This window comes from Mastigoproctus giganteus, chromosome 7 (genome assembly GCF_048544385.1).
Source record: "Mastigoproctus giganteus isolate SK-2022 chromosome 7, ASM4854438v1, whole genome shotgun sequence".
NCBI classification, from domain to species: domain Eukaryota; kingdom Metazoa; phylum Arthropoda; class Arachnida; order Uropygi; family Thelyphonidae; genus Mastigoproctus; species Mastigoproctus giganteus.
Genome location: NC_143581.1, coordinates 214,149,866 through 214,164,846, shown reverse-complemented (window position 1 = coordinate 214,164,846; position 14,981 = coordinate 214,149,866). Strand labels below are relative to the sequence as shown.

General features: G+C 33.4%; 1 protein-coding gene across 3 annotated transcripts in view; it reads left to right on the top strand.

Annotated features, from left to right (window-relative positions):
* LOC150083662 (uncharacterized) overlaps window positions 1-14,981 on the top strand; it is a 396,332-nt gene that overhangs the window by 65,006 nt on the left and 316,345 nt on the right. For all 3 annotated transcript variants that reach the window (XM_090378102.1, XM_090378101.1, XM_090378103.1), the window contains exon 3: window positions 12,416-12,840. In XM_090378102.1, the coding sequence (XP_090234228.1) occupies window positions 12,607-12,840 (234 nt within the window). In that variant the 5' untranslated portion in view covers window positions 12,416-12,606. The remainder of the gene's footprint in view (window positions 1-12,415; window positions 12,841-14,981) is intronic.

Here is a 14,981-nt window from a genome sequence, read left to right as displayed (position 1 = left end):
TGGTTATTTCACACTTAAATCCATTCTTTTATTGTAACAATTTGTTATTTTAGAAATAACAGTGAAGTAAAATAAAGCTGCACTATTTATTGTAGTGTAATAAGAGCTATTATATGCTCAATATCTCCTATATTTTGTAACCTTTAATAAATAATACAGGGATTACCTTGGTCTCTTTATAGGAAGGCTGCTTTTCCAACTATCCTAGTCCTTCACGTAAAACACTGATAAAATTCATTTTAATGTGTTCCATACAGATAGTACGACGACGATGATTATTAAATCGCTGTTGGTATGGGCCACGTTAAAATGCATTTTATGAATGTGTTCCGTAAAGAGACCAAGGTAATCCCTGTATTATTTATTGTATAGATTTGCCATTTTGCAGATCTTGCCAAAATATTTACAATTATCAATAAAAAGCATCTTTGGACTGCAGGAGACAAGGTTTGATAAAGGCTTTAGAAAGCAGCTTTTCTTTAAAATAAAACTTCTCTAACATGAATTTAACATTTTATTTGTAAACAGATTTGATAAAGAATTGGTAAGGAAGCAGTTAATTGAAATATATTCTTCAGTTATTAAAGAGCTACATTACAGGAAGTTAATACAGTATTTTCATTATTTGAGCTTTCTTAAATATAGCAGAGATTTTAAATTGGAGATAAGATTTCTTAGTTCAGTTACTGTCACTGTAAACACCTCATTGCTGACTCACTGTTCATCAGGTGAACATATTTATCAGATAGTGTACATCCATTGTTTAACTATCTGTGACTTCTGGTTATGATAGGGAAAGCTGTGAAATAGCAGAAGTTGCCCAATGCAATTCCCCCTCCCTTTGTTTACAAATAAAGCTTTGTTTATCATGATTTCAGATTATTTGCTTTAAAAAGTGCTCTGGCTAGTGGGCCATTCATTTGGCAATAAACATTTAGAATTTGCAGTCTTATTCAGCTTTATTGCATGTACAGGTTTCTCGTCATTATCACAATTTCTGTAGTTATGAGACAATTAAATTCCATTAGTTTTTTTACCACCAATGTATGGTATCCATAATATGCAACTCATGGAGCTATAGTCAAGTGTTTTGAAGGCATATTATTTGCATATCACTTTTAGGAAATTAATTGTAGAAACTGATACAAGTGAAAACAATGGAAGATTTTTGGAGAAATTTAATTATTGTTGTGTTAACTATTGGACAAGCCTTGGAAGGAAGGTTCTATTTAGTTGAAGAATAGTTGCTGGATAAACTTATATCCAGATGCCCTTTGTGCCTTTGTAGAATTCAGTGGTAATTGAATACAAACTGAAACCCCAAATTTCAAAACATGTAGAATTCAATGAAGGTGGCAAAACTTGATACTGGAGAATTATTTAAATTCTCCAATATAATTGAATTGATTTGAATTTGGACAAATGAGGATCTGGCAGAATTAGAGCAGTTAAATATTGAAGAGGAGAGAACTGTGAGGAGTGGCAATATAATGGAAGTCCCAAAAGAATTGAGATTGCAAAAGAAACTAAAAAAAAAAATTGGACTTTCCTTGCTTATTTTTGCAATAATAACCCTCACTATGACTGTAAAAATGTCGTGCTATTGCAGTTTTATCTGAAAAATTGAGTAAGAAAAGAAACACTTGATTCCTTCTTCAAACCTCAAGTATTCCCCCCCCCATAATCTTGCATTCATCTACCCTCCACATGATGATCTTATGCATTCGTATTCAGATATATTTAGGTAAGTACCTAAATGTTATGAAAAAATGTTTTTGGGACCTTAACGCAGTTTCATCTGTTTGGGGGGCCCTGTTATCAAGACAAACTGCTATGCTGTAGAATCATCCAGCTGAAGCGAAGCATATAACTTTAGATGTATTGCTTCAAACAAGTCCAGTTTTGAACTAAAAAAAAAAAAAAAAAAAAAAAACTCAACACCGATAGGCTATCTATTGGTGTTGAGTTTTTTTTTTTTTTTTTTTCTATGTTCATAATAACTGCACAATCCTACACCAACCGTTATAAACTTTTATTAAATAAAATGAAAAGTACAATTACGCGAGATAAAATAAGATACCTGTCTGTACAACAAAAAAATAAAATAAAACACCGAATGCTCCTGTAGAAACACTTGCTGTGAGCCTGCTAATATTTAAGTATGTACCGTACATTAAGCTTTTCTGTTGAAAAAGAAGGCAGACGCCTCTAAAAGCTTCGGTAATTTATTGCTTTTATCCGATGTGTTATCTACGTTTATTTTTTTTTGTACAGGCTGACCTCAATTAACTCGATTAATTCTTCCCGCAATTGCATCGTGCAAAACGGAAACATGTTAATTGAATATAATAATCAATAAGAAAATTTTATAATTGGTCCTTCAGGAATGTTCATGAAGAATTTTAAAAATAACTTTTTAACTGTATACCATATAAAAGATAATGAAAATAATTATGGAACTAAATGTTTATTGCATAAAACAGCGGTTCCCAAACTGTGCGCCACGGAATATTTTAAATTTTCAAGGGAAACAGAGCGATACTCTACATCTGTCGGACACTGCGTGAACTACTAGCTCGAGGTAGTTCACAGTTTCAACATTTCTTATTAAGTTGTTTGGACCTAACTACTTAATAATTAGAACTTCTTCAATAAAGAGTTCTTCTTCTAACTGTTAGGTATTTCTTTTGCTCTAGGTGTGCCGTGAAAAAATTATGGAGACACTAAGGGCACCGTGAACCGAGAAAGTTTGGGAACCTCTGACATAAAATACACAATGAAGAAACAATTTGTTATGGAAATATTTGAACAGTGTTGACTTTCTCTTTTCATCAAACAATTTCCGATAGCTTCTTCTGAGAGGATTGTTGAAACATTTTCAACAATCTTCTCTGGACCCTGGCGAAATAAATGTTGCAGAGAACCTCAAACCTTTTTTGTTTGAGGTTTTCTGTGATATGAAAGATTTTATCTAGTTCTTTTACCGTTATCTCCTTCGCAGTAACATTTTCACCTGGCTCATTTAAAAATTAGAATTTTTGTAAAATGCAAGTCTGCATTCACTTTATTAGTGGGAGACAAACAAGTAACACGTCTTCTTCCGATGGTTGATGGAACACACTGAGGTGGCAGCAAGCAAATGTTTGTTTATTGCCGTCCGACGCTTGGTAAGCTTACCGTGCGATTCAAATCTTTTTTAAATATCACATAAAAAAAAATAATAAAATTGCGTTAACTGAAAATTTGCATTGTGTAAAGTGAAAAATGGTATAATTTTTTCAAATAGCCGTAACTGAAAAATGCGTGAATTGAACTCGCGCTATGCGAGACCTGGCTGTATTTTATATTTTTATTGTACAGACAGGTATCTTATTTTATTAGTTTTATCTGGTGTAATTGTAATATTTATTTTATTTCATTTTTATTATTATTATCTTAATACAACAACTCTAATTTATTTTATTTAAGAAAAGTTTAACGGTTGGTATAGGATCGTGCAGTTATTGTGAACATGAATATTCCCAATCCCAGAGGTCTATTTGAAGAATATTCTATTTGATAGGCTACTAGAGGTAACTGGCATCATACAAACAAATTTGTAAATTTTTTTTTTTTTTTTTTTTTTTTTAATAGTTGGACTATACAAACTCCATTCATCTAGCAGCCATAATATATTTGAACCAGCGGTTTTTTTTTTTTTTTTTTTTTTGAAATAGCTTGTCCCCTCCCATTGTGAATGGGGTTCAATTGAAATGCCTCAAATCAGAAAAGAAATATGACAGAAGACAGTTACAATGTATACACAAAAAATTCAAACAGTGAAAAGTGGGGTAAATCATGCAAATAATGATTAATAAATCCCCCTTTTAATGGAACTGATGCTTGTGTTTTCTTCATTCAGTTTTAATTTTATACTTATAAATTTCACAAATAAATATTCTGATATTACTATATATGTAGTGTTTTGCATAGTTGCTCTCTATCTGAATACCTGTGTAACTGTGAATTTGCCCTTCAATGCGTTTTACTTACTAAAACATTGTTTCCAGTCAACAAAAAGCTAAAAATAACAAATTATAATGAACAGTATTGCAGACATTATGCAAGCAAATATGTTCCATTTAGGAAAAAGACTGAGAGAGATTAAAGAAAAGTTTTTGTTGTTTGATACAACTCTCCTAATGCAGTGAGATGTATCTAAACTAATTGGAATGCCTAATTCTTCAGATAAGCACTTTTTTTTTGTCTGAAACTAATTCAGTGCATGTATTGTAACTCAGATAATACACTGTAAAAAAACCTGTTGAGGCTATGTACATGGTGTTCAATAACAGTGTTTACAGCCAACAGCACGAAATATTTGTTTCTTAACTTCTGCTTTCTACTTCTGTTGTGATTCCCCCCCCCCCCCCCCAGTAAAACAGTAGGCAGAATTCTAGAATATCATTAAGAAAATAGTAAAATAATTTGCTTCTTTAAATATATATCATTCCCCAGCTGTTCTACACTTGAAAGTTCCCTGACTGTTAATTTTGTAAGAAATAGAGGACCTCTGATGTGAAGCTGGTGTCCCACCATTAATATTATTGGGAACAAAAAAAAAAAAAAAAAAAAGGTAAAGCCACTGTCTGACGTGACGTGAGATCGGACAGTGACTTTACCAATTTTTTTTTTTTGTTCCCAAGTGAGAGGCATCATCTCGGGTTGTTCCTCTCTTTCCCCCACCCCTTGATTATGGGCTTTATGTTCAACTTTGTTGTGCATTCATTTGTCTGTGTTGGGCTCTTATCAGATTTTGAATGGCAATCCAGTGAATGTTTCAAAATCAGATACACTGTATTCTGGCATATAAGTAGACTTCTGTTTTTGCATATAAAATTAGTTTTTAATTGTTTATTTGCTGTATAAATTAGTGTCTCCTTAGTCTTCCAATGCCTTTTGAAAAATGGCTCCAACATTCCAAATGAATCAAAGATATGCTTGAGACAAGTAGTCTTCAAAAAAAATTTTGTAATAAATGAACAGTTGAGTTTTAACTTATAAAATATGACTTGACTGGTAGAAAATTTGAAATCAATCTCTCAACTGACAGTAAAAGTGACATCCATTGAATTGATGTATGATTTGGTATATGAACCTAATAGTTCCATCTACTCTGTTTCTGTCTATTCAAAAAACGATTTTAATTCTGCAGTTCTTTTTGTAGAAGACAAACTCATAAATTTTAATAACAATTGTTTCAATATCTATTTTCAAGGTGGTAGCAGCTTTTTTTTATGATGTTTTGTAAAATATGAGCATTACATCCTATTGGTATTATATCGGCATTAGATTTTTGTAATTCTGTGAAAACACTTTGATTTTTGCCAAAATTTACTGGTGCATTATCTGCACAAAAAGATGTAATATTGTTTAATGAAAGTCCAGATGCTTCAATTTTTATTTTCAACGAATTAGTTATCTCTAACAAAGTTCTAGTACATACTGTTGAACTAAAGCTTTGTGAATGTAAACAGGAATGGTAACAAAATATCGTTTCAGCTATTATAATTTGACTTTCAGAACTATTTGGTGCCACGAAGAAGTTGTATATTTTTTGAAGATTGAGCAGATGCATTTAAATTTAAGATATGAGTTTTTGTCATCATATGTCATTTAATATCATTTTCTCAACCATGACTAATAATGAAAATCATATTATTACAAATGATGCACTCTGCTGAATATTCACCTCGTCGTCCTTCAGGTAACCAGCTATATATTTTGTCCATTCCTGATTGAACTTCCATTTTTTTTTTTTTTTTTTTTTGGAGCTTCTTCTTTATCCATATTAATTTAAAGATAATATGAATTCAATATTGTCTGAAAATAAGAAAAAATAGTAAATTGTAATACAAAAAAACTAAATTGCAAGAACTTTGAAATGTTTTTAAAAATTATAAAATTGAAATCAAAAGTACTTACTTTAAGTTATAAACCAAAAATGTATAAAATTTTATAAAAAAGAACCATATCTTAATAAAATTGCTGTATTTTACTATATCTTAAATGATTATTATTGTTTTTTTTATTTAATTTTCAAAATTACTTCACATTAACAATTCAAAAAAAAAAGGAAAATTCATTTGAGAATTATTATTAAAATAATGTATAGCATTGATAAATTAATACATTATACATGTAATTTAAAACAACAAAGAAAAAAATTTCTCATTTTTCTCTTGTTATTAGAATTAATTTTTAACACATCCATTAGATTCCCATAAGAATTAATTAAAAATAAGTAAAATCAATAAATTAAGTTTTTCCTCTCGTACTGGGACAAATGATGGTATTATTGGGAAGCAGGACTTGAAGTTCTAAATCAGGACAATTCTGGCCATATCGGGCCACCCTGCACATTAACAATTTTTATTTTTTAAAGAAAATAAATAAATGTAAGGAATGGCAACTCCTACTCATATTGTCAAGAGTCTAGATGTAATGAGCAAAAAAACACAACCCTTCTGTCAATAAATTAGCAAATGTTGTCTTCCTTTATGATCCATTAACGATCAGTGCTCCTTCATCCTGAAGGAGCACTGATCGTTAATGAATCTCTCAATCTTTACATCTTCTGAAAATTTTTATCTCACGCCTTTTATCCCTTCATCAATGTCGTTTATGAAAATCAGAAACAATAGTGGTCCAAGAAAAGATTCTTTGGACTCTACTTCTGATGTTACACCAATCTGAAGACTATCCATTGATCACAACACTGTTTTCTGCACTGTAACCATCTTACCAGAATCTTACTAGTAATCCCAGCATGTTCCAGGTTATACAATAACCTCTCATCAGGGATTGAGCCAAATGCTTTGACTCAGTAAGCTATTTTGAAATTGTTCCCTACATCTAGCTCATGAGTAGTTGTATCAAAATAGCTTACTAGGCTAGTTAAACATGATTTTCCCTTAACAAAACCATGTTGTGTGTGTCCTTCAGAATGCCGTTTCTTTCTAATGTCCCTGGATTGCATTCTTAATCATTGTAGAAGTCAGATCAACCAGTTTGTAGTTACCACCTTCACTCTTAGCACTGCCTTTGTATATTGATGTGTTGGGACCTCCCCAATCAGAGCAGTCTCCTCTGATTGAAGTCCAATGATGTTGCTATAATTAAGCTCACTGGTTCAATATGCTCTGATGTTTCCCTCAAAATTACCAGGTATTTGCCATCAGCTCTGGTAACCTTACTTGCCTTTAGGCCCAAAAATTTTTCTAATGAGCAGTCATCTGTAATTTTGAAATCACTAATTTCTGTGCCCCATCCTCACTTGTGCAGCCTCTCATTAGCATGGAGGGGCTTTCATGAGTAAAGACCAACATGAAATACCTATTCAGTTCAAAATGGTCTAATCTGATTGTTTTTTTTGTTTTTGTATTTGCATACATGAAAAACTCCTTGTGCTCATTCTTTGCTGTCTTAGCCAGTGCTTTCTCATACTCTGCCCTGGCTTCCCTAAGCTTGTGTTATTATACAACGTAGCTGTTGTTGGCTTCGGTACCTTTAATTTCTCTAATTTTCCCATGCTATTTTTTCCTGCTCTGTTAAACTGGCCAACTACGTATTCATTCATCTTGGCTTTCATGAGTATGTGCTATATGCTATATTTGTTGTGCAATATTTTCTTAATGGTATATATGTGCTATATTTTCTTGATGGTATATATGTGTTCATTTCTTCTGTGATTATTGCTCCAAAGGTATTCCATGATTCTAATGTATTTGCCCTCCTGCAATCTGCCCAATTGATAGATGCAATGTTGCACCTTAAACTGTCATTGTACCCTTTTCTTAAATTAAAACCCATGACTTTAACCACTGTAACATCTTACTTCCTCTTCCAACTAATGACTGCAGGATCACTACCTATACTTTAAGCCTGTGATGTTATATGATTTATGAGTAAAGAGGTTCAGAATATTCCGACCTTAGTATTTTCTCTACCATGCTGGTACAAATAATAATCTAGTTTTAAAATTTAAAAAATATTTCCCCCAGTTCTTCCCAATTATTCCAGTCAATTAGGGGCAGATTGAAGGCACCCATAATAAGACATTCACACTTGCTTGCTGATTTCATCTACATGTAGAGACTTGTCAGGCTCTTTTCAATCTTGTGGTCTATAGATTACTCCCGCTCTCTACATACCTTTTCTTTCAACAAACTCACACCACACAGATTTTATGCTGCCAGACTTTTAACTCAGCAAAAGCTCTTTGTACTTAATCTGCTTTTAATAAGAAGCATGACCCTACCACCCCTTTTATCTTCCCTATTTTTCTTAAATTCATTATACATACCATAATGGAACTCGTCATTCTCAGTTACCTAATGGCACGTTTCTGTTAGCATTAGTTGTTGCAACTGGAGTTTGAATTTGTGTATTTTATTGACAACACTCCTGACATTACTGTAGACACAGTTAAGAAAAACTATTCTTTTATAGATTACTACCCTGACACATACTCTTTGAAGTGATTTAGGCTTGTTTCTCTAGCTTTATCTTCCCACTCATTTTAAACATTGGCACCCTCAGAACATCTTGCCAACATCCGCTGTTTTGGCAACTGATAAATTCTTGCTGTGTATGCAAGCATTATTTTAACCAATATCATCTAAATGAGTCTGTTACCTTTCTCCCTCCTATCTAGCAGTTTCCCTGAATCATTAAGGTATCCTCAGTGATACTGGCAAAAATCCTTGCACTGTCTTTGATCAAATGAATACAGTTTCTACAAAATAGATTCCTTCTGCTTACACGTGCTGGCTGCATTTTTTAAAAAAAAAAAAAAAAAACCCAGTCCTCTGTAACCTTGCAGACACCCTCAGCTCTTGAGTTAATCCATAAGGCTTTCATTATATAATCCCTCCTATTTTAATAACAAGTTATTAAATGCCGTGAAGGTTAAAGTTCTTAACTCAATTTAGATTGCAAAGGTTTTTGTGATTGCCAATCTGTGTTGTGAATCTTTGTGTATTCATAGAAAATTTGAGGCTTGTAACAACATTCATCTCCTTTACAGAGGGCATTGCACCATGGAGGTGAATGAAGATGATTACCGAGAGAAACAAGCACTGTGAAATCCCGGAGAACCTTCATTTTAAGGGAATGTTGTCAAAAGAATTTCACGAAGACATGCAGCAAACATTAGGGGAATCTTTTCCTTCATAAATCATAATCAAAAATTAGGTTGTAGAATTTAAATGTGGATAAGACTGTTGAAGGTGCACCCTGCAGTGGGGAGGCCTGTGAGGTGCTATCATGAGATTGTGCGCAGCATTTTGAAGCTAATGTAGCCCATTTTTGAGGTGGTATGTCACTATGGATGAAACATGGGTGCACCATTGTGATCACGAAACAAAAGAACAATCAAAACAGTGGAAGCACCCTCTTCTTCCTGTCCTAGAAAGTTGAGTGCAGAAGTCTGCTGGGAAAATCATTGCATCTATCTTTTGGGATGCAGAAAGAGTGATCATGGTTAATTTCCTGCAATGAGATGCTACTATCAATGCCAGGTATTATTCTAACCTACTGAGAAGTGTCCATGACGAATTGGAGCTCAAGAAGTGTGGGAAATTGGGCAAAGGAGTCATCTTGCATCAAGATAATGCACTGACTCACACACATTTGTGACTCAGGCAACACTGTGTGTCTGGGTTTGAGCTATTATAGCATCTTCCCTTCTTGCTGAATTTGGCTCCATCAGACTATTTTCTATTTCCAAATCTCAAAAACGACTTGAAAGGACCAATTCTATAGTGACAATGCTGTTGTGGATGCAGTCAACTGGTTTGAATCAAAATCATCTTAATTTTATTTAAGCTTGTTACGAAAGCCAGTGAATTGTGCCAGAAAGTATGTTGACTTAAGGGAGGGGGACTATGTTGAAAAATAAATGGGTTTTCACAACTTTCTAGCATTCCTTCTGTGAGAGGCTAGGAACTTTCCAGTGTGTGTGTGTGTGTGTGCGCGCATGTGTGATGATTAAAGACATTTGATAAAGCAAGTATTGGTGAAGTAGTTGGTTTAGAGTTAAGGTTTGCAGATGATATGGCACCCGTAAAATTCTGAGGAAGGATTGTAGAAATTAGTTAATAGGCTGCTAAAGGAAAGTTTTATGATAGGCTTGGGGAATACATGCTGAGAAGACAAAGCTTATGGAAGTGATAAGAGGAAGGTGTGAGTTAAACACTGAAATGAGAGAATAGAACAGGTGAGCAAGTATTGGTATTTAGAAAGCCTAATGGTGGAAGAAGCAAAGAGCAGTAGAGAAATAAGAATAGCAATGGGTAAAAAAGCATTATGGAGCAGCATTATGGTAAAAAAGAACTTTATGGAGCAGGGACATGGGTATTTGAGTTTGGTAGTTATTGGAAGATTTTGAGATGTAGATATGAAGGAGGAAGGATAATAATAAATGGGTTGCTGAAGTGAGAAATAAGATTTAGAGAAGGGCATATGGGAAAATTGGAAGAGATCCAGTAGGAGGTTTGAGTTAAATCATGATTGAGGAGGAAACAGTGGATTTGGGAAGATGAAGAGGATGGTTGGAGAAGTGCAACGTTGTTGAGTTGTGTGCTTGCACCTGCCCTTAGCAATACACTGATGATAATGGTAAGTTGACCTCAAAATTTTGATTTTTTTTTTTTTTAGTGCTTTAAAGATTGGCTTATATACCGGAGTATGGCAAGTCTTTAATTTTTAGGCATGTACCCAATATGCACAGGTGCCTGCTGTCTTTACCATGTTTGTCTGTCCTTGCACACGTAAACAACTGTATTCCCATTGAATGGATTTTTGTAAAATCTTATATTTAGTTCTTTTAGGAAGGTGTGGTGAGCCATCTAAAATATCATTGAAATCAGACAAATTGAACTTTTTCAACTGCTGAGATATATTTCTGAAAGTTGGTGATGAAATTCCATTTCTGCGGGTAGCCTGAACATTTGTTTATATGTGCCCTCCTTATACCGGGAGTATGTGGTTTCTGTTTAAAAAAAAAAATTACTAATTATAGGTAGTATTTATAATACTACCTATCAATAGAGACAAGCTCTGAGGGGTTCCGTCTTGGTTAAAGGTCTCAGAGGTAGTTCAAAGCGAAACTTACATCCACATTAGTGTATAATGACGGGACATCAAATGTTAACTTTGTAATTTTTTTTAGTTTTTTGTTAACTTGTAGCAAAGTAAAAAGTAGAAACCTTCCTTGAGTTAATAAAAAAAAATAAATAAAAATGTACATTTGCATGGCTTTTTCTTTTGTGGCTAGTGTGATCACCCAAAACTAAGTACTAGACAGTTGCCCACCGTAGCTTCAACCTGCTTTCCTTTGTATGTTTTCTCCATTAATTCTATATCCTGTACAACCCTCAGTGTTTTTTTTTTTTACTAATATTGCCTGGGTTTGATCTGAAAAAATCCAGTAGAGAGTGCAAGTAATGGACCATGATTAACATTCTCTGTCTTATTGTTCCATAATTTTCAATAAATTCCAGGAAAGCAATTCACTACAAACTTAAATGATAAATGACTGCCAAGCATCTCATTCAACATCAGTAATTTTGTCTTCCATTCCTTTTGAACATAATATCTGCATAACTTGTCGACCAATAAATATGCCACTTTTTCATTAGAAATTTTGGAAACGTGATTGTGCATGCTTCTTCATTGTTAATTTTAACCTTCTTTTTTTTAACCTTTTAACATCTTCATTGTTAATTTTAACCTTCTGAATAGTTCCTGCTGCAGTCCCACTTTTTTGCTCCCATCTTTAACCATTAAATCCAATTGTTAGATCTTCCTCATTTTCAGCAAACAGTAGTGTCATCTGCATATCTTAAATTGATGTTTCTACTGCCAATTTTCACCCCAATTTCTGACTCATTCAAGTTAGGAGTTTAACTTACTGTAAAACTTTGTACACAGTAAAATTCACTTGATAATGACAGTTCACATGGTTTAATTAGTGTTACTCATATTTCTTATTAATTCATTCAGAACAACTTTATGATGTCCTTCTTTAAAAACAAAGGTTTTGCCATTTTTTATATATATATATATATATACTTTTTTTTTTAATAACAAAGATATACTGCAGTGTTTCATGTATATTACATATTTAATAAATAGCTTATAACCTAACTGATGTATTTTGTGATGTAACATGTACCTAAAATGGATTTTTGTATATTTTGTGTCTGTGTGTCTATTTTTAAAGTCTAGTATTTTAAAATTTAAATAAATAAAATACAGTAATGCATAACAGAACCTAGTTTTGCATTAACATAATTTTTATTTTTGCAACATTAGTTAATTATAAAATGTTAATTTAAAAAATTTATTTGAACAATTTAAATTTGTCTTTTAGGCTTTTTCGAGTTTGTAATCAGTACTGGATGCAAGTGCAGTGGATTTACCTGGAATTCATTAGAATTCTTTAATTTTTGTGTATGCAGTCAGATACTTAGTGAAATGGAAGCAGGTTGAAATAATTGACGGTCTAATTTGAATATTAGCGTGTTATGAACATGCCTGTGAAGCCATTTAAAGATTGAAGAAATGAAGGATTGTGAGGGATCAGCTGGTGATCATGATGGTGAGTGTGGAGGCAAGAGGCATGCAGATGCCACTTTTACCAAGTGGCTTCTGGGGGCGATTAGTAAGGTCCGGCAACAAAAACAGCGTCCTTCATTGGAAAGGATATGTAATGTTGTTCGGCAGACACGTAAGGTTAGCAAAGAAGCTGTGGCTGAACAGCTGGAGCGTGCTGTTGCTGATGGTGCAGTACTAAAAGTAAGTTTCTTTGTGGGTTCAAGTCTATTTTGACATCAGTTGAATATTAATGTAAATTTGATTAATTGTATGTGAATTAGTTATGTAATTTGTTTCTTTTTAATAAGAAACAGTATGAAATTTTAGCCATTCACAATAGTTTTTTTTTTTTTTTTTCCTCTTAATTACTCTTAGCTCTACTTCCAACATATGTTGTTCGGTAAAATGCAATACTATCTTATGAGAGACAACAGTTATATGCTTACAGTTATGGATTTATTGAAACTTGAGTTGAAATTAGCATAAAGTTATCCATTGTTATCCACATATTGAAATTCATAAGGAAATAACAGTTATTGTGATGTGAAGGTATTATAATCTGGTTATTAATCACCTCAAAATATGATTGACATTTGAAATGCCATACATTCATATTAGTATCAAAATGGCAGAATGATGTTAGGAAGCAAAAATATTTTTGTAGCCCTGCTATTACAGAATAAAGAAGCCGACCGGGCTAGCCGAGTGGGTAAAGTACCTGCCCGGCAACCCAAAGGTCGCGGGTTCGATTCCCGCCTCGGGCTTGGATCAAAGTACTGCAAAAACCTTGGGAGGTGCAATATGGCCACAGAAGCCGATGCGCCAACAACTACCAAATCAAAATCAAAAAATCAATCAAATCAAACAGAATAAAGATTATATAAAAATGAAAAAAAAATCCCAATTTTTATATTTTATGTAATTCAAAATGTCTAAATTCTGATTAATTATTTTATTTTGTAATGTATTACCTTTTCTTTTAATATCTTAATTTCAGTGGTTGTGTTTTTGTAAGTACGATTCATGAATCAGGTTGAGTGTAGTGCACAATAATTGTTAATGGTTACCAGGTAGTTTCTGTCTTGTTTGCTTTTAAAAGGACAGTTAGTTAGATGTGTAAGTGTGATTTTTATGTCACAGTTCTCTTTTTAGTTGAGTCATGTGAGTTTTGTAAGGCTTAAAAAAAAAAACATCCTTAGTATTTTATAAATATCTAGAGCATTATTCCACTTAAAATGAAATCCTATATGCAGGATTTAAAATAATGCAAATTTGAAATGAGTTATGTGAAATGCCCTAGGAACACTTCTATATGACAGAGTGCTTCATCTTACTTTTAGAAAATTGTCTAGGGCAACCTGAACTTTAGTTAACTTTCTCCTGTTTAGTAGCTGTTTTTTGTCATTAACAAAAAAACAGCTACTGCACTGACTAGAGAGCCAAGGGCACCTCCGTAGCCAGGTGGGAAGGAGCAGCACTGCTTAGCACACGCTACTTGATTAGACCAGGGTTAGAGCCCGTTACCACCAAATACGGAGGATGTGGAAAGGTCAGGGAATGACCACCGCATATCCCCGGAGCAATATGGCCTTAGTTGCTAATGCTCCTAAAAACCAAATAACAACAACAACATAGAGAGCTAAAGTTTGATAGCTGAATTTGTCATCATTCCCTGGAATGGATTTTTGGAATGGCCACAATGGCACATGTAATACTACAACTTTTAAAAAAATACTCAACAGTAAACACAAGACCTTTTTGGGTTGTTGTTGTTATTTGGTTTATAGGAGCATTAGCAACTAAGGCCACATTGCTCTGGGTGGTATGTGGTGGTCATTCCCTGACCTTTCCACATCCTCTGTATTTGGTGGCTCACGGGCTCGAACCCCAGTCTAATCAAGAAGCGTGTGCTCCACACTACTGCTCCTGGCTACGGAGGCGCCACCTTTTTGGGTAAAATGCATAATGCTGTCCGAAATTAAAATGGTAATAAGAATTGGCAAACGAATATAGGACTGGTTTGCAGAGCCTAGCCTCACTTCTAACAGAACAGTGATTTAACTTTTACATACCTGTATAAAATCATAATATTTAAATTCTAAACATGGGGGTTTGTTTTAAATGGATAACCATGTATAATTTAGTTGCTGTTAAAGAAAATAATTTGTAACCTGAGACTCAGAGAAAGCACACAAAAATAAAATATTCATAATTGAAAGCAGATAATTTTAATATTATCTTGATATTCACTTTTATTTAAAAAAATTAAAATAAAATAACTGCATTCTTGGGCTTTTCATCCAAATTAATGATAGCTAATTAATGTCATGCTGCGCAATGTG